Below are 25,360 nucleotides of genomic sequence, written 5' to 3' on the forward strand. Positions count from 1 at the left end.
TCATATGTTCCATTTCCTTGTAGAATTCAACCTCATCATCCGTGCGGATATACTTTGCGGTTTGCGATAACTGCAAGTTTTGAAAATCAAATACCGCAACCGCAAATGCGGTTCGGTTTACCGCGATTGCAGTAAATTGTCGGTTGATTTTTGCGGTTTTTTGGTTTAAAATGCCACCTCTTTTCAGCCTCCACAAACCACCATATATTTTCACAATTCAAGCCATGTTCTCTTTGATTTAAATGTATCTTCTGTTTTTGCGTAAAGCATTTTATTAAAGTTAAAAGAGATACACACTGAAAAGAGAGTTCTACCTCCAACAACGGAAATTAAGAAGTACCGAAAACTAATGCAAAATGAATCTACTGAATTCTAGCCTGCTGCAGGGCAACGCGGAGAAAGAGTCATACCTCTTTAACTGAAATTTAGAAGCGATACAAGGTTTTCTATATGTGAGGCAAAAGCACTGTTATTTTCTACTTCCGCAAATCTCTCTATGTCTATGGTACAATTTGTCCCAAACAAAAGCTTTTTTTCCAAATAATTTGAGCATCAGATAACTGTACATAAGCATTCTAGAGGAAAATATTTGTTCTTAACAGATGGAACGGCAAAAAGAGCCTTGTAGTTCCTGAAGACCACCATTGCCAACAAAACTATAAGGGTGCTGGTGCAACATGCTCATTCGGGTGGTGTGGCACAGCCATCCCACCAGGGGCAGCAACAGCATGCCTGCGTTGTCGCTCACGAAGATATAGGACAGTGAGGAGACAAACAAAAAGAGTCAATATTGTCGCATTTCCTTCCTCTAGAAGCACATTATCTACCCATTGTTCCACCTTGGGATAAACTTCAGGCAATGAATCGATCACATGGACCTGCATATAGACCCAAATGGAGAAAAAGAAAACGAACGAATGAAGATTCAGAGAATGGATTTACATCAATGCTCATCTATCATGGACCTACAAATCAAGTATGCATTTCAAGGGGAGAACTTTTTACAAGGATATTGCATATCAATAGGGATTTACAATTCAAACTGTAAAGGAATATGAGCAACCTTAATTTCACTAACTCACTAATTACCATTTTGTCAATTGAAGCACTTTGCATGAAAACTTGGGCAAACTTGGGCACACGGTAGCCAAACAATTTAGCATGGTTGATTCTTAAACTTCCTAATACTTTATCAACAAATAATCTTTTTGAAGAAATAACCAACTTTACTGGTAAAATACAGTATTCCCCAAAAGAAAAGGTTTCAAAAAGCCATTCTACTTTCCATGTATGTCAATTTAGTACCATATATTTTCCACACAGGGACCAAGGATCTTTTTCCTTTGATAACTAAATATGAAAAAAAAAAAAAAAAAGGAGTCTGGGTTTTAGTTTGGAGATGATAATAACCAGAAGCAATATCATGCTGATCCAACTATAATAACCTTGATCAATCAAGGAATATACCCACTTAACTCCCAGTGGGTGTTGGAAGAACTGTCTGCAGGAGTAAGAATTAGAATAGTCTTCCACATTTTAAGAACTATTTGAACTGGCAGATAACACTATTAATAGCATTAGAAATAAGCTAGGTCCAGCAGCCATAAGGAAAATGCTGCACTTTGAGACACTTTGAGACACTTGAACACTATTCTTGATTGAAAAATTGCAAGATACCACTGATTAGTGATTACTATAACTATTATTTGAAAAGGCAGTAAGGATAATCAACAAGAACTAACCAGGACACCATCGGCATAATTTTTTCGTATCCATAAGCTTGTAAGGGCTAATGTGACAGGCAACTTTGCTGCCGGATCAATCTCTAGGGCTTGATCATAGTAACGCTTCGCGAGATGAAGATCCAAAGGCAGCCCTTGTCCATGCTCATGCATGTAACCAAGGTTGAACATGGCTTGTGCATTAGACTGGGCCTTGGCATGCTTGTAAGCCTCTGCCGCACGTTCATAATCTCTCTCAGTACCCTAAGAAACGAAGAAGGAAAAGAAAAACAGTCAAGGAGAGATCAAGCTGCGTAACTCTAATGATAGATCCTGAAGATAGAGTAGTGACAAACATATTTCATCCTGAGACACCTACCTGACCATAGTAATATGCATCCCCAATCAGCAAAGCAGCATGTTCATTACCCTGCTCAGATGCTTGCCACCACAATGAATGAGCACGCTGATGCCTTTCTGCATCCGTGCAGAAACCGGATTCTCCTATGCACATGCTACGTTCTCCATATTTGTCAAGAATCCATGCAGCATTACTTTGCGCTACCTCATAGCCTAACTCAGCCATCCTTGAATACAAGAAGAATGCCTTGCCCATGTCCCCTTTTAAGTATGATTCTAGTGCCCATCTGGACAAGGAGTTCCACGGTCCCCTTTCTGCAACTAGTTTGTACAATACAGTGGCCTGAAACGAATTAAATCTTAATTATGAATTGGAATTATCAGTGCAAGTGTGTTGGTGCATCTTAAGATCATTTACTTATTAAATGACAAATCACTTTTTCATTTCCACAAATAGTAGAAGAAAATAAAATAAATCTCCTCAAATCTCTTCTATTGCATATTTTGTTCTTTAGGGGAAAAAGAAAGGACATGGAAAGCTAAAAACAAACCAAACTAATTTAAGAGAAAATAACTGTGAGTTTACCCTGGGAAGATTTTTCTTAAGCCCAACTCCAGTATGAAACATCTTTCCCAGCTGGTAGAATGCCTTGGGTTGACCAGCATTAGCAGCCACTATAAAGTATTTACATGCAAGTTTCACATCTCTCTTTACCCCAATCCCTTTGAGATACATTACTCCTAGGTTATAGTGCCCCCCTGCGTCTTCATTATCAGCAGCCTTCTCAAAATACTCTTTTGCCTGTGATTAAAAGGATGATGAAAAGGATTAGATGTAACATATGAATGAATGAAACAACCTACCAATGTATTGGAATTTGGAAGGAACTTTCATAGGAAAACTATGCTCTGAGAAACTATTACGACTAGCAATGTGGAATTTTATTCCCAGTGATCGTTTATAAAAAATGATAAAGGTAACAACAATCAGTAACATAACATAGTTTTCAAAATATAAGAACGCATAGAGCTTATAAATACAGGTAGTTCTTTTTTGGTGTAGTTCTTACTTTGGTGTAGTTCTTCTTCTCCACCCCATATCCTTTAACATACAAATAGCCCATCCCGTTATAGGCTGAATAAAGCTCCTGTTTGGCTGCGAGTGTAAGCCACTCCAGAGCCTTGGTGTAATTCCTCTCAACCCCAGCTCCTCTAGCATAAATCTCCCCAAGCAGCTCCATCGCCCGAGGCTCTCCCTTCTCCAACGCTTTCAAAAACCACGACAACGCCTTGGCATGGTCGCGCCTCAACCCTCTCAGCCCAAAATAGTAAAAGAGTCCAATCTTATACATTGCCGCAGAGTTTCCCTTCTGAGCTTGGTACTCCAAAATCTGAAAGTCCTCATCTTCTTCGCCTCTGCTCTTCCTCAATGCCTCCTTGTTCTCCTCAGCTCCATTGTGGATCCTCACTGGCTCGATCACCGGCGAGTCCTTCGAAATTAGGAAGCTATTCACTGCTGCCTCGGCTAATTCCGAGTAAAGCTTCACTGCTTTGTCAAACATCTGCAAACCAAACAAAAGACAAAGGCAAAAACAAAATCAATCCTTGAATTTCCTCCTTTTTATAGCTGCAACCAAACACAGATCGCTAAAATTTGAAGAGCCAGCCAGGGTTTCCATACATCTTGCCTAAAGTAAGTATAAGCGAGAGCCATCTTCGACTGCATGTTACCACCCTCGGAAGCGAAGTAGTGGTACGTGAAGGCCTTGGCTTTGTTCTGCTTCCTCATCTGGCCCGTAGCGTACAGAAACCCCAGCACGGACCGCGTGTGAGGGAGACCGCGGGAAGCTGATTCCTCGATCTCCGAAACGGCGTCGTCCATGAGCGTCGTGTCGCCGGAGCTGACGGACTTGATTAATTTGGATACGGTGGAGTAATAGCGTTCGTCCGGGTTGTTGGCCAGGTCGGGCCTAAAGGGGTCGGGCTCGAAGATGGGGCGCCAGGAGCCCGGGTCGAGCTCCTCCTCGGACTGTGGGGAGCCGGAGTCGCCAAACTCATCCCACTCGGGCGAGTCATTTTGAGTCGAGTCGACAGGCGGTGAGTCGTCGGGCGAGTTGGGGGTGTTTAAGAGGTCGTCTTGAGAGAGGACGAGAACATACGGCCGAGCGAAGAGAGAGAGAGGGTAGAGAGAGACAATCAGGAGAGCGAAGATGAGTTTCCGAGTTGCAAAATTCATTGCTTTGCCAAATAACAGAACGGAGAAGATGAAGAAGAAGGCAGAGGAGGAAGATGACTAGGAATTTGGGAAACAACGTTAAGTTGAGAGCGAGGGTTAATATTGGGATGGGCGTTAGTTGTAAAATTTGTTTCGGTTGCTACTTGCCACGTAGAATGCAGTCATTTTGCCAATCAATTTTTGCCACGTAAGCAGACGTACATTGCGCTCGTGTATATGTGTATAGATTATAGAAGAGTATAGTCACCACCATACTTGCTGACTTGCTGAGCTCCTGCAACCTGCTCTGCTCTGCGTCGTTAACAATGTCGATAGAGCTCAAACTTTCACGAATTAATCGCGTCTATCGCCCTTCTGTAACTGCTTTCTCTCTCTCTCTCTCTCTCTCTCTCTCTCTGTTACTAATTATACAAGAAATATATGATGAAGATGATGATGAGATGGAATTTCAGGAAGTTGTTGAGGGTAAAATCAGAGTGAGGTCTTCTTCTTCAATCTCCCACTATGGAATTCGCCTCGCTGTTAACGGATCTGTCAACTTGCAGGTTCGGATTTTCCCCTCTGTTTAGTTCCCGATAAAATCAATAAAAATCAAACTCTTCAATTTTTTTATATATTGTTTTTCTTCTTAAAAATCGTATCTTTTATTACTGAATGTTTCAGAATGAAGCGAATAGGTGGCAAGGTCCTTTTGCTGTTTCTGGTTCATGATTACTATTATTGTTTTCTACAGGTTCGTGGAGGATCGGCGGGAGTTATCGAGACTTTGGTTGGTGTTGCCAAGCCTATTTCCATTGTGTGAGTGCGATTTTCATAGCTCTTGGACATTGTTTGCTGGTTCTTGGATTTCAATTTTCAATTTTCTTGCCTTGTAAAGTATTGTAACTGGCAGAAATTGAACTCCGTAACTTTTATGCTGCATTTGATTTTGGTAGGTTTGTGTAATTGCAGTCCCATTTATTAACCTTGAGGTACACTATTGCAATTGTGGTAAAAATAATCCAATATCTTGTTTCTAATTACGAAGGGATTGGGGCAAATGAACTCAAATTTTTATTCTTTCTTATGTCCTCTTTGCCTCGGATGAGGTTTTCCACAACTGATTTGTTTTACTTACTTGGAAACAGGAATAAAATTATTGAGGTTAGACCTTCTGGAAAGATTGCTTCAGGCACATCAGAGGTATCTTCGAAGTAATTCAATTTTAACAGTTGTTTTAAACTTGGAAGAAAAGATGTTTAAACCTTGAATCACTATGATATTCCAACAATGTATGGTACCAGTAGTAAATTTGACTGCCATGGCCTCTTTCATATTTCAAGTCACAATATAAATCCCGTTGTGCATTCAAAGCTGCTTTTATCTTAGTAAACTTGCATCTTTTCCTTTTGTTTAGTTGGAGGTGAATTTGCAAATTATAGTTCATGTTTGTGGCAGATTCCATTTTCCATGAATATCAAGCAGCCAGGAGAAAAGAACCTGGAAAGGTTCTATGAGACCTTCCATGGAGCAAATATTAACATTCAGGTGCATATTTTTATCTTTAAGAAGTGAAAATGTTCAGTGGTTCACACTCTGACTTGAGAATCATTGGTGCCAATTCCAAATTCCCACCTTTGTAATGCATTTTATTTTTGTATTTATCTGAAACCTGATGATTAATAAAATGTTCCATAGTATTTATTAACTGTAGATATATCGAGAGGATACCTGCATAAATCATTATCTACAACAATGGAGTTCATAGTTGAAAGTGATAAAGGTAGGTTTTGAATGTACTTTCGTATGTAATATATTTACAGGTACTAAATGGTTTTACCTTTTCTTTGTAATTTCACTTAAATACTTCAATTAAAGTTAATGCTTATGATATTTTGTCTTTTAGCTGATCTTCTTGAGCGACCAGTTTCTCCGGAGATGGTTATCTTTTACCTTACTCAGGATACTCAAAGGCATCCGCTACTTCCTGAACTAAAGTCAGGTTTTGCTTCTTTCCTTCGCATGCCTAAGAAAAAAAAAGTATCATATAGAAACTATGTGTTCCATTTAACTTCTAATTTCATTTTGGAAGATGTTGAATGTGTCATGACATGATCAACTTATGATTGGTATTGCTGAAATAGGTGGATTCCGGGTTATTGGGAAAATGTCCACTCAATGTTGTTTATCAGATCCCATTGTTGGTGAACTAACAGTAGAAGCGTCTGCAGTTCCGATTTCTTCGATTGACATGCACTTGCTTCGTGTGGAGTCAATCCTTCTTGGGGAGAAAATAGTAACTGAACAGTCTCTGATTCAGACTACACAGGCATGCACCCTTTCTCATCTCATTAACGTATTCAACTCAACTTGTCACTAACATTTTTTTGGGCTTCCTCTTGATATATCAGATAGCAGATGGAGATGTCTGCCGTAATATGACTCTACCCATTTATGTTATACTTCCCCGTCTTTTGACTTGTCCTACCGTCTTAGCTGGGTAAGTTCCCCAACTAGATGATTTGCTTTGCACCTCAAGCTAGACATTTGAACATCCGTTTTATACTGTTGAATGTCACATCACATGATTTCATGATCATTGGCAGTTGGGGTGTTCATTAATTTAAGTTTTTTAGTTGTTGATGAGAACCCAAGCACTATTTGTACTGCGTACGAACCACTGCATTGTGCAACCGTATGATATGCTAAATCTGCTCTGTTTGTGCGGTAGCGCCATTTAATCCTCAAAACAGTAGTTTGTTCACGTCAACTCACTCCTTTGTTAACTTTTTGTGCAGTCCATTTTCCATAGAATTTAAAGTTGCCATCGTCATAACCTTTCAATCAGATGTAGCGAAAGTGCATTCAAAATCTGATCCTACAACTCCCAGACTATGGGTAAGCATCATTTCAGCTTTTTACTGAAACTGAGAGATATTTTCATATCTGATTCTCGTTGCATTCTGAATTTCAGCTTGCAATGGAAAGTTTACCGCTTGAACTTGTTCGAACAAGGTGAGAGGAAGGCTAGTAGGAAATAAGCAGTCAAACCCATTACAGGGAGAAGAACGGAGCTGCAACATACGCTTTGCTGGTCATTTTGCTCCTCTTTCCCATATTGGGCCTTATTAGAGGACTTCCTAGGTGTCTCTAGGCCTCGAGAAAAGTACAAGAACATGAACACATTTGAAACCTTCAAAATATGGAAGTATGTGAATGGATCATTTAAAAAAAACATCATAACTTCAAAAAAAATACGTTCTGACATGGCAATATTTATCATAGATAAGCCTTTGTGTTAATTTGAAACCTAGGGCTATGCACACGAGGCTATACCGTTATTTTTTTAATTTTAGAAGGGTATAGCCAACCGTTATTTTTTTAATGGTATAGCCGATCGGCTATACTCTTTAAATATATTTGAATATTTTAAAAGTATAGGAGCGCGGTTATACTTTTTTTTTTTTTTTTGAAAGAGTATCGTTGACTGGCTATACTGTTTTTATTTTATTTTTTAAAAGTATAGTATCCGAATATAAAATTTTGACATATTTTTTTGGGGCTTAGGGCTAAAATACCACTTTAGCCCATTGCGCTAGACTTATATCTTTAATTATTTTATTTATACAAGGGATATTGAAGAATGAGAATATAAATTCTTTCCAATACCTCCCATTATAATAATTTCTAGCTTTTACCATTGGGCATGAATAAAAAACATATTTTATTTGTATGAAATAATATGCGTTAAACCCATAAATACAACAACAATTAAATAGGGATCCACCAACATTTTGTGGATCAAAGAATGTTAAATTTCAAAGTATGAAATAGCATGTATAAGAATTTACTTTTAAAATATACAATTGAAGCGTATATCCAAACGGCTATACTTAAAAATAGTCAAATATATGTAAACCGTATAGCCGCACGGCTATACGGTTGGTTTCTTTTAAAAAAAATTATATGGCAAGCGTATGGCCGCGCGGCTGTACTCTTTTTAAACTTTTTTTTAAAAATTATTGAGTGTATAGCCTCGCAGATTTACCTTTAAAATATTCGAATATTATGTCAAGCATATAGCCGTGCGGCTATACGCTGTGTATAGCCACGCGGCTATACTGTTAAAATATTCGAATATATGTAAATAGTATAGCCGTCCGGCTATACATTATTGTTGAAGGGTATAGCCGCGCGACTATACTTACAATATTCGAATAAGCGTAGTACAGCCGGTCGGCTATACCCTTTTAATTTAGTTAGAGTATAGCCGCGCGGCTATATGTTTTTATTTTTTAATTTTTAAAGTGTAAGGCCGTGCGTTAATGCTTTCAAAATAGTCGAATATATGTGAAGAATATAGCCGACCGGAGCTACGGCTAAACTATTCGAATATATGTAAAGAGTATAGCCGCTCGGTAATACAGTTTTTATTTTTTTTATAGCCGCACAGCTATACTCGTTAAATATACAATTTTGTCATATTATTGTAGTGCTTAGGGCTAAAATACCACTAGCCCACTGTGCTAGACTTATTTCTTCAATTATTTTATTTACACACACGATATTGGAGAATGAAAATATAAATTCTTTCTGATACTTCACATTCTAATTGTTTCCAGTTATTAGCCCATTGGGCAAGAATAGAAAATAGATTTTATTTATAAGAAATAATAGGGCTTAAACCCATAAATGCAACAACAAAAAATAGAGATCCATCAACATTTTGTGGCTCAAAGAACGTTGAATTTCAGAGTATAAAATTGCTTGTATAAGAATTTACTTTTGCAGTATAAAAATAGAGATTTGCTTTTGAAATCTTCTGCTTTGGTTGCTATAATTTTAGCAGTTCACTTTGGGATGCTGTTGAAAGCTGAAGCATCAGTCTGCCGCAAATATTTTATTGCAAATTACTTCTACTAGTTTATATTATTGTTAGAATTATTTAGGGGGAATAAACTGCCTTCTGAAATGGATTGTAGTTGCTGATACGTTTGAAAATAGGTGTACCAAAGTGATCAAAATGTTCAAGGAACTGAAATTTCAAATAAGCTCAAACAAGGAAGGAGTTAATAAAATAAAATAAAAGGTCCTTCACAAAGAATAATTCTAACATAAGCAAAGCATCTCATCATTTATTACGATTTCATTCAGGCTCTAAACACTTGTAGGCAGTGAGCAAACCAAATGTAAACCATACTCAGATATCTGCTCCTCAATAGAGTTCAACAGAATTACTTACGCTTATTCAACTGAAAACTCAAACAACATGCTGTGTCTGTACTTCTCACCAGGTTGAACCACAATGGACGGGAAGTTTGGCGTGTTTATTGCATTTGGGAACCCCTGTGTCTCCAAACAGAGCCCGGCATGCTTTCCATAGACAGCGCCTCCTTTGCCAACAACCCCATTGACATAATTTGCAGTGTAAAACTGCATCCCGGGGGCATTGCTCCATAGGTTAAGGACCCTTGAGCTGGATGGGTCCCTCACTCTTGCAGCATGTTTCAGGCCTTCTTTCTCTTCCCCACAGTCCAGCACATAGTTGTGGTCATACCCTATACCGACCTCATGGATGGACTCACCGATCCTCTTCTGAGCAGTGAAATCAAAGGGTGTGCCTTTAACTGGCTTGATTTCACCTGTTGGGACTGTGTTTTCATCCACGGGGGTAACATGGTTTGCCCAGATTTGAATTGCATGGTCGAGTATGTTCCCCGAGTTATGGCCAGCTAAGTTCCAGTAGGTGTGCTGAGCTAAACTGACTGGGGTGGGCTTGTTCTCAGGTACTGCTTCCATGTCAAGTCTCATTGATGTGGTTGAAGTAAGCGTATAAGTTGCAGTCAAAGAAAGATTACCTGGGTAACCTATTGCAAGGCAAAAAATAAAAATGAGAGAGAGAGAGAGAGAGAGAGAGAGAGAGAGAGAAGAGAGAAGAGAGAGAGAACCTTCCTCCCCATCACGACTATGATACTTAAAAGTGATGGATCCATTATCGCCTTTTTTATGTTCAGCTACCTCCCATATCTGCTTATCATACCCCTTGTGACCACCTAATGAGAGGACAAAAAATCAGCAGGATGTATACCACGTGAATTCAGTTGTGCAAATATCAGCAAGAAAATCAAATGCCAATCAGACAAGTCTTCTAAACACCATATCCCCTGCATTCTTCAAGAAAGTGAATGAAGGAAAGTATTTGTATTGTCTATGCTATGATTCAAACAATATAAATTTAGCAGAAAATTTAGGCAAATCGAAAATAAACAGAAAAAGTTGATGGCAACAAAGGCCTTGAAAATGAAAAACTGGACAAATCCATACCATGGAGACTGTTTGGAGGTCTGTTGACAGGCAAAGAGTAGTCAGTTCCGTTGAGTGTAAATTTTCCATCTTTGATTCTATTTGCGACCCGACCCACAATGCAGCCAAAATAAGGAGCAAGCCCTTGCTGATCACACAAGAGATGGCATTTCCCGAGGAAAATACATATTTAAACACAAGTACAAAAGCTCATCATTCCCATTCCAAATGTAAAATTCTAACAGTTCAATCCCAACAACTGATCCCTCAACAGAGAAAAAAGACATTGGATAGCATTCACATTAAATCTCCAAATTCCTTCATTTTTGGTTCACCAAATTGACAACTTCAACAAATAATTCCCTTGCTCTACTATGAAAACAGCTGATCTACACACAAAGAATCAATTTTTGCACGATATCACAAACAACAGGAAGAAAAATCAAACGGGTTGGCAGAAAAAATGGAATAAAATTTACCATATACGGGTCAACTGAGTCGAATCCAAGAACAACATCAGCCAATTTTCCTTCAAAATTCACACCAACCAATCCAAACATCAGCAACATTTTCTCAGATGACTACAAATACCATACAATAAAACTGCCTACTAAAACAGCAGACAGATCGATAGAAAAAGGAAATCTCCTTAGATACCATCTTTTCCAGGAACAGATAAGGAGGTGATGGTGCAGCCATAGTTAGTGATGAAGACACGCATGGTCCCATTGTTCAGCTCAAAGATTTCTGCTTTCTGGTTCTGATCTGCCATTGTTGCCAAGACTCAAGAGCGTAACAGAGCGAGAGAAGGAGAGAGATAGAGACGTTTTTGGATTCTGATGCTTACCGTTCTCCTCCTTTTAAGTTGTTGTGGTGGGGTGACGTCATCTCTCCCAGATATGTTGCCAACATGGTTCCTAGTTCATCCTGTTCTCTATCTGTCAATCTCGTGTCAAATTGAAATGTCATAGATGCCCTTACATATTATGTCGCCTAGTAGGGTAGAAACGACTTTGTATATTCTTCGTATTGGCAAATTTTCCCCAAGGTCCTTTGTCGTACGTGAAAATATTTGCCAATTGAGCACATCATTTGGTTTTATCAAATTTCTCTACTACTGTGCGTTTTGTTTGAGTCAGTATCCGAGGGAAACCCAACTGCCAAAACCTGACCTCAGGAGAACTCCAACTCCTGCAATGGCGTCTCAATCGTCGTCCGTACGGTCCCTGCGTCCATATTCTCCCAGGAGCCAAGTACACAGAAATAAGAGTGACCCAGAAAACATGATACCTGGAGAATTCTCTCTCCTCAGTTGTAAGTCCCATACTTCTGCTTTTTTAATGAATAATAAAAAAAAAGAATTGGGAGTGGAGGAATGGGATTTATCCATACTCCTGTGACAGCTTAAACTTGAGATTTGGTGTGTAACTAACAATAATGGAGATATCTCTCTACCTATTTACTTCTGCTATCATAAAGAGATAAAAGAGAGGACAGATAACGGTATGGAAATTGAAAAGACAATTATTTTGTTAGTTCCTCAATTTAATTATTCACGAGCTTGATTTTTTATTTAGACAACAAATTCAACAGTTGGGAACATGTGATTAGATAGATGATTCATATCATATGTGATACATCACTCCATCACTCGGTTGGTGGTCACTTTAAAACCATCTCACGCCTTTCCTGCAGAACCAAATAGATGCATCTTCTCTGCAATCACTGCTTTCATGGCTTCTTTTGCAGACGCCATAACGTGGACTAGATCTTTCTTAGAGTTGCTAAGGGTATCCATGTAAGCTTTTCGCACCTCCGTATTTACATTGAACTTTCTCACACCGTGCTCTATGCATTCCTGTTCAAGGACTCAAAACAGTATATGCAGACATTAAAGCATCAAAATACAAGACGATCTTCAACTTGTAAACGAAAACCTATGCCCCCTAATTGTTTTTCAAGTCATTACATATAAACATTTTACCTTGATAAGTTCCTTAGGCAAACCAGAAGCTCCATGAAGCACTAGGAGCACTCCTTTCTTCGAACTCAAAGCATACAAATCCTATCATAGAGGAAATTGAACTCAGTACTAACATAGATAATGAGGATGTGTGTGGGCGGGGAAGGCTTGCATATTTGGTACCCATGTAACGTGCATATTACTTTCATCAAGCAACATTTATACTTGACCTTAAGCAAATCGAGTCTCAGATTTGGCCCACTTGCAGGGTATTTTCCATGGACATTTCCAATACACACTGCCAAAGCATCTATCCCGGTTTCATCAATGAACTCTTGAGCCTGAAATTTGCAAGGCCTTCTCATGATTTTAGAAAAGTTTAAGAGTAAAGGAAAGCTGATTTTGTAAACTTGGAAGGAAAAAAATAACCTGCTTAACATCGGTCAGCCTTGCTTCATAATCTTCAACAGTCAAATCATCTTCTGTCCCTGACAATCTCCCTAGTTCAGCTTCTACTAGCACACCTTTCGAGTGAGCGAAGAATGCTACAAACTTAGTGTACAAAACATTTTCGGTGAAGGAAAGATGTGAACCATCCACCATGACTGAATCAAATCCCTGGGAAGGAAAATACAATTAATAACTCTATGATGGTACATGATGATATACACAACATGAACACAAATGGTAAAAATTCAACTTACCAACTCAAGAGCTTCCACCAGATCTTGCTTTGAAGTTCCATGGTCAAAGTGTACAGTTATGGGAACCTGCCATAAGATGTACATTATCTCAGTACCAGCTTTTAGAGACTGAAAGTAGGTTCGGTAATGACGGGGAAAGACATTATAGAAACACGTGTTAAGAATGTGCCACTTACACTGGCTTGTTCAGCAGCAGATATACAACATGCGACCAACGGGATCCCTCCTTGCTTCAAGGCACCAGGATGGATCTAGATAATAAATAACAATTTATAAAATTATCTGAAATTCAATTGAAATTCAGATATATCATAGATACATCTTTGAGGCATTAAACTGAATCGTTATATTATTATAAATAAATAAATAATCAATAAGCATAAGAGAACCGTTTGTTCCTATCCTAGTTCATTTCCTAAAATCAATAAGAGAAAATGATTAACGCTATGATGCATCTACATATAGGAAATACAAGAGCAGTGGAATTAGCATAGATGAATTGGATGTTGCTCTGTTTCCATGAAGAGATGTTCAATTGAGCAATCATCTCTTGTAGCAATTGGATCATTTGAGAAATTCTAATTACGTTCCATGTTTAGAAAAGATTAAGTTGATCTCCTGTCATTGGCTTCCTAAAAGTTACTTGAAATAGTCACACAATATGTCTTGTAGGAACATTGGGCTATTAACAAAATTAACTAGATTCATCTCACGTTATAGTATTTCTAACCTGTAATATAGCCGGGCTTTGTTCTTCCTCTGCTGCAGCAACAACAGCCTCTACTCCTTCCAAATTATAAACATTGAATGCTCCTACAGCATATCCACCCTTTTCCGCATTCTTTACAGATATTACATTTGTTAGTATGCGAGGAAAAAATAGTTATGAAACTTGAAATTAATGATCCTTACCAGAAGAAGCTCTTTGGTTGATGAAAGTCTGACTGGACGAGCCCAGGATTTCACTAGCTCCGCCAATGCACTATTGTCACCAACATTACCTGAGAATGGAGAATTTTAAGAAGTTCCAAGTCCAAAATATAAGTTTTGTTGGTTTATCATTGTTCCCAAAAGCTTAAGTTTTAAAATGTGGCTGTGAGCCAACTATTTTTGTATTCAAACACTCCCTCTCACCCTCACGAGTTGGTGTCTCTCCACTGTTAGAGATCCCAACATGTGGAATTCAACATAAATTGCGAGCTTTGCGAGATCTGAATTCAAAATCTCCCGATATGCCATGAATTTTTTGTTGTTGTTGATTTACCATTGTTACCCAAGACTTAAGCTTTAGGATGTGGACAACTATTATTTTTATTCTAATACACCTTTTAGTAAATCTAGCACAATATTTGAGAACACCAAAACTCACCAGGAAAAACAATATATGGAACTCCCAGATGCCTACTCTCAGGACCTAGCTGCCACAAGGGAACACCAGCCAGGGCCTGTCCCACTATTTTGGCACATTTTGCTTCAAGAGCTTTCGTAGCAAGGTCAGATGATGTGATTCCACCCTAAATGAAGTACAAATTCAGCAGTAAAACTCATGAAACAGTACCAGGTACAACAGAGAGGCTACTGATACAATTAAACTTTGTGACAGAAAGATGAGATTTAATCCCTCAATGATAACTTCCATATATATAATAAATATAATAATAATATTTTAAATAAAGAAAAATAGGGAATTGAACATTTTTCATTTGAAAACGCAGAAGTACCTTGGCAAGTATGTAACGTGGTTTCGTAGATATGCGTCTAACTATTTCCACCAGTGCAGAGCTAACTTTGAAGTTGATTTCCAAACTTTCAGAGGGAGCTGCCCAATGGCCAATTCAAAATAGACAATAGCAGAGAAGGCTCTTTACGTGGTTCTTGCAAGTATGATACTCATATAATTCTTTAAACAAAAAGAAAAGGAGACTAACTTTTGCCGGTAATGAGCTCCCGACTGGTCATTATTAGAGTGTCCTTCCGAGCTGTAAGAAAAATATCTGCCATCTCAGCTGCTCTACTGATTTCCTCCTCCCTCTCTTCTGTAGAACTCATGGCAACTTTAGCAACCGAAACCTAATTATGGCATATTCAGATCCCTAGTGTTACCGAAGTAAAGTTACATAGAAACTGACCCATTACAATTTTGTGTTTGGAATCAATAGTAACAATGAACAATTAAATGCACAAGAGAGAAATTATGTTTGGTCACCTCAATGCTTCTTAAAATCTGGTTGCACTGTAATTTAAGCTCTTCAACCTATGAATTAAGAGTGTGAGCCATAAGATAACAATAACATAGTGGAGAGGTAGTCACACAACAGATATCCAGATAACTGGTTCAACCTGTTTTGTCGTTTTTGGAACATATGACCCAACAACTATGAGACCACCATTCCTTTCCTTGTTTATTCCAAGATCCTTGGGAAAAATTGGAGCTTTGGGGATAATTCCAATCCTGGCAGAAACAAAGCTAGCAGCAGTTCGGCATAAGAAATGCTTGCCCCTTAGTTCCGCCTGCCACATCAAACAAAAACTCGTAAAAGAAGAGCCCACAATTTGATCAAAATATACTGGAGGAAGGTGTAAAAAATAATAAGGTCTAAGAACAGCAGGAAATTTGCCTTGATCATTCCAGCAGCAAAAACAGCCATGTCTCTGTCACTAGCTGCATTAACTATGCATGTCGATCCCTGTTCCAAAATCATAGTCCAAGGTGGAGATATATAAGCATTTCATGTATTATGCTTGCACGTTTTACTTAGCAGGTTTCTCTGTACCTTTTGCAAACTGCAAAGACGCTCACAAACAGCATCTGGCCCACCTTTTCTTAGAAGTTGGATAGAAACAGATGTAACACTGCTGGCTGGTATGCGGCCGGCGGTTTTCTCCTCAACCCACTATCAAAGAAGTTCAAAGTTACAATTCAAGCTAATATCCACTGCAATATGTATTAAAACTATGTATTTGAAGCACGAGATATAAATATTAGACCTCTCGAAGATTCGAAGATTTGTAGCCAAAAGCAGCATCTTTAGCGAATCCTGTATCCGCTGCAGGGATAAGCCTAAAGACCCCATGAACCATGAGCAATGTTAATTCACCACCAAATCATTATTAAGTATTTGTGACACAAAAAAGGGATGAACATTACTGGTCAGAATCTGCAACATAGTGTATATCTCCGATAGTATAACGCCCTCCTTGAAGAAAAAAGGGGCAGATGATCCATGCATCCATCTCACCCAAGACTGAAACAGCAGCATCAGCTTCCTAAACAGATAAGGTAGTCTCATCAAATAATGTGAGAAGTCCCAGTAGTGTTGATGACTCTATAACATAAATAATCAAATATAGTTAAAGTCACAGTCCTTGCCTCTGGGAAATGGCCACGCAAAGTCGAATCACCTCTCAAAACTACTGTATAATCAGCATTCTCAATTGATTTGGTTGCAGCATGTAGGTTTCTACAGATGTCTTTAATTAATGCCGTGGCCTGTAAAAACATCAATCTACATACTGAATATGACTGTCAAACAATTAAAGAACACCAAAAAAAGAAAAAAAGAAAAAAAAAAGCATTCCTTGGAGTGAGAAGGATGTTTTTATTGAGTTAACATGATTTATAGATGGATCCTTGATGTGCTTACACAAAGGCCTTTACCTTATCAGAACTCAAGGACCTGGAGTTGGTCAAAATGAAAAAGCACTTAGGTTTTTTTCTGAACTGCTCCTTTAGTGATTCAACAGTCCTACAAAGAACAGTGACCAATTTATAACAACTCTGGAATATCTGGTCATTTTTTGATAAAACTGTATATATGGTTTCTATTACTTAGCATAAGAATAATAGTGGAGGCAAATATTTGTCAGTATTTGCTCAAACTAAGTATAAATTTTGCAGGAAATACACATCATAATAACCTGCTATATGCCCCATATAGTATATGTGATCTATAATAAAATCTGTAGCCTAGCCCATTTGTTGTTTCCAAAAGGAAACCTATAACAGTGTTACACCTAAGACAATTAAAGACACTCACCATTCAGTTAAGACCTCAATATCATGAACAGTTTGAGTTCCAGTTGGATCATCATCAAGAACAACCAAAGTCTTTGAACTTTCCAGATTTAGTCTCTGTATTTCACCAATGGGATCTACTGGCCACTCACCTGGGAGGGATTTCAAGATAAAGTCTTTCTTAAGAACCGGAAGTTTTCCTTCTACTTTAACACCCGTGAGTGTCTCATAAACCTACAGACATACAAAATATTTAGTTAAACCACTGACTGCCATCTCCAGTCCTTTTAGTATGGTGGTATCTTTCTGCAAGCTATAGCCCAGCCATTAAGAGTTTTCTTGCCTTGTATCCTATTATTTTTCATTTCAAATTATGTAGTAAAATCCAAATGAGCTATATGCCAAAAGGTTTCCAGTTAAAAAGCTATGTTTAGATACTTTTTCATGTACTAAACATACTAACGTCCTTCAACTGAAAGAAAAAGGCAATAAGAGTTGCCCATACCTTAACCACACCAGCATCATCTTGCCGACCCCAGCCAGCGGCAGAACCTGCTCAGTAGTTGCATCAAGTTTTAGTTTCCATATGCAAGCTAACAACTCAAGAAGGAACCCAAGGGCTAACGTTTGTCCTTTTTTTTTTTCTTTTTCTTTTTTTCTTATTTTGGGCGGCAGGAAACACTAGCAAGTAGCTAGGTAGGTACCCTTGGGGTACGTTTGTCATATTGAATGCAAAAGAACTCTCCTCAGATATAACCGAATTACAACACACATGTATTTCTGGTTTCTGTTACACGTTTCAGTGTTATATTTACCACTTTCCACCACATGTTATGTGTGGACAATGATCTTTACTATCCTATCTCATTTAAGTTTTAGATTTTAAAATTTTTGAAAAGTTGACATTTGTGACATGTTATCAGGTAAACAAGAAATTTGCTTTTCCGCATGGTTATCCCCATTAACTCATGCAATATGTCTCCACAGTTTTAAAGAGAGGAGATTAAACAGAACCTGACAGGAAGAGTTGATGGGCAACAGTCGAAATATGAAGAGGAACTTTTCGGACTGAACATTCATGAGAAACAATTCCCTGTAGATGATAAGAATATGATTATAGTAACCTGATAATAACTTCTTGTTACAATTATAAGTTGTTTTTATTCAAAACACTGCACGGGGTAGATGTCTGTCTGACCAGATCCTTCACAAAGATATCAAGTGCAGAATGCGGAGTATAATCATTGTCCAGCATGTGTGGAACACGATTTTCAAACATCCTGCAATATAAAACACGATTGACGGCCTTAGGGTGTTTCCAATATAAAACAATAATTTGCCCATATTCTACAAGCTTATGTTTTTTTTTAGAATAGTAATAAACAAACAAAATTATCATGGTATCAAAATGGGAAATTTTAAATTTGAATCTTTTTGGTTTCAACTTGCAATCTTCCAATTATGTTCAATTCCATGTGGTGGGTCCTCTCATGGTAGAAAGAAGTTCATGTGTGAGGGGAAAGCAATTACTAGCTCACATCCTAACGGGAACATTTGACATCAACAAGAAGTTTCCTCTCAAACCAGGAGGCTAGAAGCATCAAAGAGAAAAATCAAATGCAAACATGTGCATGTTAAATGAAACGCATTTAAGGTTTCGGAAATGAAGTACTGGAACAAGGAAGACAGTTACCAGGATGATCCCTCACTATTTGTGATAAAATCAAACAAAATCCTTGTATTAAGACCCAATCGAGCTCCAAATGCCATAGCCTCAGCTCCGGATGCTATATGAACTCCAGCCAGCAATTGATTTACCATCTTTACACCACTAGAGAACAAAATATAAGAGGAATAAAGTAATGGAATTTCACTTCCCCAGAAAAACTAGAACAGTATGCATCATGAATTGAACAATATCTTCATAGACCTCCAATCATATGAATAGACAATGAGACACAAGATACAACACACGTTGACTCAGAAGTACCTTCCAGCCCCACAGCCTCCTTTGATAACATAAAGCTTCTCACTTAATGCTGTTCAAAGCAAATAGCCAAGTAGCAGTCACAAAATTATTTATGACAACCCTACAACCTGAATCCTGATGAACCTTATACTACATGCTTAGTACCTGAGAGGACTGAACCAGTACTCTTAAGAGCTTCATCTGAACCAGACGCCATAATCTGAGAAAGACACATAAGTCCAAAGATCAGTAAGCAATAACAAGATATTGGGATAAATCGAATGGTCATTTTTGCACACCGTAAGTGTCCCCGTCGAGGCTCTCACTACACCACCAGAAACAGGAGCATCCACCAACTTCAAATTCTTTCCTTCATCTATAACATTTGCAGAATGAAGACTATAATTTCATCACATAGTAAAGCATAAACATGGTGTGACATGGAACGGAGACACATACTTTGCAAGCGCTGATCTAGTCGGCTAACAAATCCAGGAGAAACAGTGGATGAAAGGATAATAGAAGCACCAGATGGAAGTGCTATAAAACACAGGAATATGGGGTTAGTGCTAATAAAACATGGAGTAGATGTGCTGAGAAGAATTTGTTTACCTGAAATGGCACCAAAATCCCCATATAAAGCGCTCTCAGCTTGAGCTTCGTTTGTGACCATTATTACCAGCACATCAACATCTAGGAGAGAAAATGCATCAGAAACAAATAGGTTATTGCACCAGAAACAGATTGTGTAGATAACAAATAGGTTATTTCTACTTCTAGAACTTTAAATATGCCCCCAATTACCTTTGCATACTTCTGCTGGAGAGCTTCCAATCAAGCCACCAGCACTGGCAAATCGAGTTAGTGTTGGTTTATATACCTGCATTCAAAAGAAGGCGGAAAATTAGATCAGTTCTAGTGGTATCTTAAACTAGTATCAATCTGCAACTTAATCAAGACGGTCAAACATAATAAATGGACATGAACACATGCAAGTTCCTGTACCAACCCCTAAATGCACATGCACATAGGTTTACAAGACAATATCAGATACAAGCATAAACACACACATGACAAGAATCAATCAGGTGAACATATGATAACTATTTAAAACAACCTACGAGTGAAGATGGCAAATGAATGATACAAGAGACCCTCAACTAAATACCAGTTTCTTGTTCCAATCAAGGAATTTTCAGAATGAAATAAGAATTTGAAGTTTGAACTGAGGACTTACATCATAACCAAGAACAGAAAAGTTTGAATTTAAAAGGTGAGTTGCCATTCCAAATCCCATTGCTCCAAGACCAATGAAGCCAACTCGGTTGATGGTATATGATTTGGCAACAATTTGGCTGGCCAATTGCTCAGGGATGTAAGTCTCAGCATTTGCTGCATCTGAAATTCTCACTCCAAGTTTCTTTTCCCAAACCTGTACAAAAGTTGTACAGTATACACACATGAGAAAGAATGAGCTTATGTTAAATATGAACACGTATTTCAAAACAATTTTGATGTAACATGGGAGGAAATCAAGCCACAAAAACCTCTTAATCAGATTGTTTTAGCTCAGTTATAAAACAACCTTAATCAACGCAGCATCTTCATCATCTGTGTTATAATGTGAAGACCCTGAAAAAGGCAATGTATGAGAAAGTATTAAGCACAAAGCTGATCATTTCCAAACATAGAGCAATAACAAGTGACCCGATTGTGTTTCAAGATTCCGTACCAAGCAGAAGTTGTTGATGAGCAACTGCTAAAAGTGGGAGAGGAAAAGTAAGTGATTTGGCCAGATCCAATATAATCCTCTTGAATACAAAAAGTTCCATAAGTGTTAAGTAATGAAATACAAAATGAAAGGCACCAAGACAAAGACTAAAATGAAACTTTAATAATTCAAATTCCAAAATTAGCCAGATACAAAATTTAATATATAAACTTCTCTAGCACCAATAAAAGTTTTGAGATTACTGTTTAGTCAGAATTGTTTTTATTTCTATTTCAAGCTTCCTATTCCTATATCTATTTGTGTTTCCATTCTGTCTACATGATGATAATTCCTTCAGTAAACAGCTTCTACATAGAATAATTACCGAGTAAGCTTGATTTAAATGTCATTGACCGCTGCTAAGCACAAATAGACCATTGCTTTTCTATTCATGCTAAAACAATACCAACAAGTTAAATTTCATTATGCATGCAAGCAGAGACTTATCCATATTTTTTTATGCATGCTATCAGACTTATGCATCATCATGAGGGCAAATCATTTGACAGATGGTTGCAAGCTGATAGACTGTCATTATAAAATTTGATACAAGAAAGAAAGTTGTGATTGTTATGGAAGAATATGAGACGTTGCTTTAGAAAGAAAACAACCAACACCACTGATTGAATTCAATCCAAATATAAAGCAGAAAAGTGTACTTAAAATGGAACTGAGTGATACAAAGCTTGAAACACAAATGGTTGCAGTATATCTTACCAACTTTTGAACAAGAGTATTGAAATCATCTTTGGCAGCACCCCTTAACAAATGAGGAATATGGTTCTTAAAAACCCTGCAATCAGTAAAGACTTAAAATGGTGGCACAATATGAAGTGATAAAAAATAAACTAAACATAATATGAGTATCTCACTAGTGGATGTCCAAAAATAGTTCCAGCAGCACAAAGATCCTAGACTGTTTATGTTTTTTATGTACGGTATTTCCTACTGTTCTAGTAAATTTTAAGACTTTATGTTTTAAATTGTTCCAGCACATAGATCCTAGACTGTTTATGTTTTTTATGTATTGTATTGCCTATTGTTGTAGTAAGTTTTAAGACTCAAGTCAGATACAACGTTTTCTTCTTTTAATCTTTGAGGAAATATAGAAATAAGTTTTCTGCATAAGCACGCACCATGAGTTTCCCGCAGCATTAGATATGATATCATAGATTATCCACGGATGAATACCAGCTTTAGTGCCAAGAGAAATAGCCTCCAAAGAAGCAACAAAATGAATACCCTCAAGCAGTTCCTTAACCATCCTAATTTTTCTGCAGTAAGATGAAAATTAGAATATCATGATATAAATATTTTTTTTATACAAACGATATTGGGGGAGGGGGAACAAATAAATATATACATTTGCACAACCAAGAAATGTCACATATTAGTTGAATAATTATTTCCTTCAAAAAGCAACATGTACCTTCACTTTTATATGGAGAAAACATACATATATAAACTTGCACGTATACGACTCAACAAAATGCAGTTTATTTCTAGTCTTAATTATGTAAAAAGGTCACAAGATGAAGAAGAATGCACACCTTCCAGCACCAACGTCGCCCTCAAAAACATAAAGCTTTTCACACATTGCTGTAAGCAAGAGAAAATTTGAGGGAGAGATGATAAGGACATTACAAAGGCAGGCTTATTAAAGTATCTTCCAATATCAGTATTTTAGTTTATTTGAATCAATATTACCAGAGAGAACTGGTCGTGCCTTTAAAATGGCGTCTGAACTTCCTGAGGAAGCAATCTAAGGAGTTATAAAAACATCAGCACTCAACCCAAAATAGTTTAGATGATTGGGAGGGCAGAGGGAGGGGAGAACCTTTGCATCCAACACTACAAGCAAGAATGGGTTAATGATGAGCAAGTAATCTTACCATGATTTTTCCATTTAAACCATCAGATACTCCTTTTGTGGCATATACATCTACAAGATAATCTGTCTCGCTATCATCTGCTTGAAAAATAAAAATGTTAGTGTTAACTCAAATCTCCAAAAAAAAAAAAGATATTGATCCAGAAGAAAATTACAAGTATTCCAAGATATATCCATTACTAAAAAGATGTATTCTCGGCAATAAATCGGGGAACAAATATTACAAGACAGAAACACATTTAGAGCCAACAATATTAGGGTTCAAATTGCCTGTGAAATACGTCTCCAGATTCTGAGTATACGATGGTAATATTGTTGAACGAAACATGACAACAGTATCCTTCTGCAATCCTACATTCCCACACAGATACGTAATCAGTATATGTTCAAAGTAACTATAAAGAAATATGGGATATGGGATATAATGTCAAAAAGCTTCGGAAGGAATTTTCTATGCACCCTCATTACCAAAAGTTACATCATTAACTTGATCTTCTTGAGATATTAACACAATCAAAGCTGCAACACCTGCAAGCCATTGAAGAAAAAAATAAGAAAGAAGAGATAGGGGGGAATATCAGGATGTTAGCCCTTTTTAAAGTAAGATCCGAGAGTCCATCCTAAGAAATGATCATATTGAACCAGAAACGGCACAATTTCAATGAATAGTAGAGGCAACAAAGGCCATATGGTTTAGCATTAATTAAAATGACTCCAAGAGTAAATTAAATTTACACAGAGCTTTAAATTTTGATCTGACTTTATCTCTCAATCGCCAAATGCCACTTTACAATCCAAAATATATATGAGAATTTGACTCAGACCAACAAAAGAAAAATAAATGACAGTTTGATGATGTTTAAAGTTGTTGGTCTACTCAAATGCATATACATATATATATTTCAACCAATTTACTGTATTTCAACTAATTAAAATCCCCTAATTACATTCATATGTATATCAACTCAATGAATGAGTAGGTGAAAAATGAAGAGTGTAGTGTCGATGAGTTTTTTAGAGAGAATGTATATATATGTATCCAGTTAACGTGATGACCAGACCAGCCACCAAAACAAACACATTTGGCTAAGGAATATAGAATAATACTATGATCAAGCAGGAGTCAGATGTTGCTCTACCTTCCCCTGCCTCCTTTGGGCTGCCACATCTAATCCCCCCTAGTTTTAGAAACTCATTTATCAAAGGCTCACACGTCTGCAGGTGAAACAATTGCATTATAAAGTAACGTACTGAAACATGCAACACTTAATAAATCTCAGGAAAGGAAGCAAAAGTGTCTTGAGTAAGAATCTCAGATCACTTTTCCCATTCCCAATAAATCCAAATCCAACAAAACCGAAAAACATAATTCAAATCACAAATTGAGCAAAGAAAAGGAAACAAGGAAAGAAACCTCGAAAGCTTGGACTTTGTAGCCGCTGCGGATAAGAGAAGAAGCCAAGTCCAAGCTCAAGTCATCCAAGCCCACGAACCCAACAACGCCATGGAACCCCATTGCTGCCAGTGCCAGACCCCTTTCGCTCTGCTTTCTTCTGCCTTGCTTAGTTTTTGCTACGGACAGTCACTCAACTCAACTGGTCAATTTAAGAGCTTGGTTGGATTGGTGGTAATAGCCACTTAAATGAAACGAAACGAAATATATACTACAGTAAAGAGACCTACTACTGCCTGTCCCTATCCTAAGGCATCCACGTTTCCATCGTGGCAAAGATTCCCGGCGCGCGCCAAATAGCGTGCGGGGGCAAATATTTCTTTTCATTTTTTCTTCTTTATAAATAATATTCAGTTTTATTTTATATTTAATTTATACTGAATTTTAAAATAGCCGCTTGATTGATATGTTTGAATATTTTGGCAGTAGAAAGGGCAGAATTACCGTTTGGACCTTGGAGGAGCGTGGCGCTTAAACCCGCCAACGAAAGCGATATCCACGTGGAATTATGACACTTGTCATTTAGCACTCATGGCGATGACGAGACATCGATTCAGAAACCCAATCCGTGCTAAAAGAGATTTTTTTTTTTTTAATACAAAAGATAAAATTTTAGGTTCAATCATTATACACCACCTTGGCTCGATGCAATGCCTGGTATATAATGGAAGTTAAAAGGCTGCTTGATCCATATATATATATATATATCAATTCATCATTCATCACTTCTTTGAGAGTAAGTACTCGTTGTGACTCTGTGATTTTCTCCAACTTGTTAGGAGCTAAATTTAAATTTTTTCCTTTTAAAAAGTAATTATTTGTATTTTGCACGAACTCAAATTATTTTTTCTCCCAATCCTCCAAACTCAAATTTTAAGTCCGCAACTTTATTAAATTGTTTAAGAATGGTTTAAGTCTAATTTTTTTTTATGGATAACTTTTCTTCATTTAATCTTTTTAAATAACTTCATAATTTAATTTTTTGAACAACTTGA

General features: G+C 37.5%; 4 protein-coding genes across 5 annotated transcripts; 1 reads left to right on the forward strand and 3 right to left on the reverse strand.

Moving 5' to 3' along the window:
* Positions 1–347: 347 nt before the first annotated feature.
* On the reverse strand, positions 348–4,404 carry EBS5 (HCP-like superfamily protein). Its single transcript, XM_008241921.3, has 6 exons — positions 3,763–4,404; positions 3,152–3,643; positions 2,668–2,883; positions 2,101–2,424; positions 1,743–1,985; positions 348–878 (listed from the first exon to the last, which is right to left on the reverse strand). The coding sequence occupies exons 1-6, from the start codon at positions 4,315–4,317 to the stop codon at positions 657–659; spliced, it is 2,052 nt and encodes a 683-aa protein (XP_008240143.3). The 5' UTR covers positions 4,318–4,404; the 3' UTR covers positions 348–656.
* A 122-nt stretch (positions 4,405–4,526) lies between these two features.
* Positions 4,527–7,563, forward strand: LOC103338686 (Vacuolar protein sorting-associated protein 26). Its single transcript, XM_008241920.3, has 11 exons — positions 4,527–4,673; positions 4,770–4,862; positions 5,051–5,115; positions 5,445–5,499; positions 5,755–5,844; positions 5,995–6,079; positions 6,203–6,298; positions 6,441–6,625; positions 6,708–6,796; positions 7,095–7,194; positions 7,271–7,563. Exons 1-11 carry the CDS (start codon positions 4,623–4,625, stop codon positions 7,313–7,315), a joined length of 954 nt encoding a protein of 317 aa, XP_008240142.2. The 5' UTR covers positions 4,527–4,622; the 3' UTR covers positions 7,316–7,563.
* A 1,781-nt stretch (positions 7,564–9,344) lies between these two features.
* On the reverse strand, positions 9,345–11,486 carry LOC103338685 (Galactose mutarotase-like superfamily protein). Its single transcript, XM_008241919.2, has 5 exons — positions 11,257–11,486; positions 11,079–11,128; positions 10,621–10,747; positions 10,245–10,349; positions 9,345–10,163 (listed from the first exon to the last, which is right to left on the reverse strand). Exons 1-5 carry the CDS (start codon positions 11,369–11,371, stop codon positions 9,541–9,543), a joined length of 1,020 nt encoding a protein of 339 aa, XP_008240141.1. The 5' UTR covers positions 11,372–11,486; the 3' UTR covers positions 9,345–9,540.
* Positions 11,487–12,123: 637 nt separating this feature from the next.
* Positions 12,124–24,545, reverse strand: LOC103338684 (ketose-bisphosphate aldolase class-II family protein). 2 transcript variants are annotated; one of them, XR_016122180.1, is made up of 42 exons: positions 24,327–24,545; positions 24,052–24,127; positions 23,381–23,440; positions 23,183–23,263; positions 22,914–22,990; positions 22,729–22,783; positions 22,572–22,620; positions 22,158–22,295; positions 21,739–21,814; positions 20,983–21,061; positions 20,836–20,882; positions 20,488–20,682; positions 20,055–20,130; positions 19,863–19,943; positions 19,710–19,790; positions 19,550–19,626; positions 19,416–19,470; positions 19,272–19,320; positions 18,975–19,112; positions 18,480–18,561; positions 18,296–18,374; positions 17,787–17,833; positions 17,304–17,515; positions 16,925–17,012; positions 16,637–16,756; positions 16,415–16,533; positions 16,255–16,327; positions 16,041–16,160; positions 15,885–15,953; positions 15,607–15,777; positions 15,473–15,520; positions 15,195–15,336; positions 14,988–15,085; positions 14,636–14,780; positions 14,179–14,267; positions 13,997–14,107; positions 13,443–13,517; positions 13,267–13,332; positions 12,992–13,180; positions 12,793–12,919; positions 12,584–12,664; positions 12,124–12,457 (listed from the first exon to the last, which is right to left on the reverse strand). XR_016122180.1 is itself a non-coding variant. In XM_008241918.3 (42 exons), the coding sequence occupies exons 1-42, from the start codon at positions 24,426–24,428 to the stop codon at positions 12,278–12,280; spliced, it is 4,107 nt and encodes a 1,368-aa protein (XP_008240140.2). In that variant the 5' UTR covers positions 24,429–24,545; the 3' UTR covers positions 12,124–12,277. The 2 variants fall into 2 exon arrangements, 1 of the variants encoding a protein (XP_008240140.2); XM_008241918.3 differs by having other exon boundaries at positions 12,793–12,903.
* Positions 24,546–25,360: the final 815 nt, after the last annotated feature.

The sequence above is a fragment of the Prunus mume genome, linkage group LG7, assembly GCF_029339155.1.
Source record: "Prunus mume cultivar Tortuosa linkage group LG7, ASM2933915v1, whole genome shotgun sequence".
NCBI classification, from domain to species: domain Eukaryota; kingdom Viridiplantae; phylum Streptophyta; class Magnoliopsida; order Rosales; family Rosaceae; genus Prunus; species Prunus mume.

Bases quoted from the DNA above. Each gene is read 5' to 3' on its own strand.
- EBS5 (XM_008241921.3), bottom strand. From the start codon at position 4,317: ATGAATTTTGCAACTCGGAAACTCATCTTCGCTCTCCTGATTGTCTCT. The intron at 3,644-3,762 runs GTATGGAAACCC...TTTGGTTTGCAG, and splicing joins ATACTTACTTTAGGCAAGAT to ATGTTTGACAAAGCAGTGAA. The intron at 879-1,742 runs GTTAGTTCTTGT...GTCTATATGCAG, and splicing joins ATTATGCCGATGGTGTCCTG to GTCCATGTGATCGATTCATT.
- LOC103338686 (XM_008241920.3), top strand. From the start codon at position 4,623: ATGTCGATAGAGCTCAAACTTTCACGAATTAATCGCGTCTATCGCCCT. The intron at 5,116-5,444 runs GTGAGTGCGATT...ACTTGGAAACAG, and splicing joins GCCAAGCCTATTTCCATTGT to GAATAAAATTATTGAGGTTA. The intron at 5,845-5,994 runs GTGCATATTTTT...AATGTTCCATAG, and splicing joins GAGCAAATATTAACATTCAG to TATTTATTAACTGTAGATAT.
- LOC103338685 (XM_008241919.2), bottom strand. From the start codon at position 11,371: ATGGCAGATCAGAACCAGAAAGCAGAAATCTTTGAGCTGAACAATGGG. The intron at 10,748-11,078 runs GTAAATTTTATT...TTGTGTGATCAG, and splicing joins ACTCAGTTGACCCGTATATG to CAAGGGCTTGCTCCTTATTT. The intron at 10,350-10,620 runs GTATGGATTTGT...TCCTCTCATTAG, and splicing joins ACCTCCAAACAGTCTCCATG to GTGGTCACAAGGGGTATGAT.
- LOC103338684 (XM_008241918.3), bottom strand. From the start codon at position 24,428: ATGGGGTTCCATGGCGTTGTTGGGTTCGTGGGCTTGGATGACTTGAGC. The intron at 16,328-16,414 runs GTAATGTTCATC...TGGGGTCTTTAG, and splicing joins TATGTTGCAGATTCTGACCA to GCTTATCCCTGCAGCGGATA. The intron at 12,458-12,583 runs GTAAAATGTTTA...GTCCTTGAACAG, and splicing joins TGCCTAAGGAACTTATCAAG to GAATGCATAGAGCACGGTGT.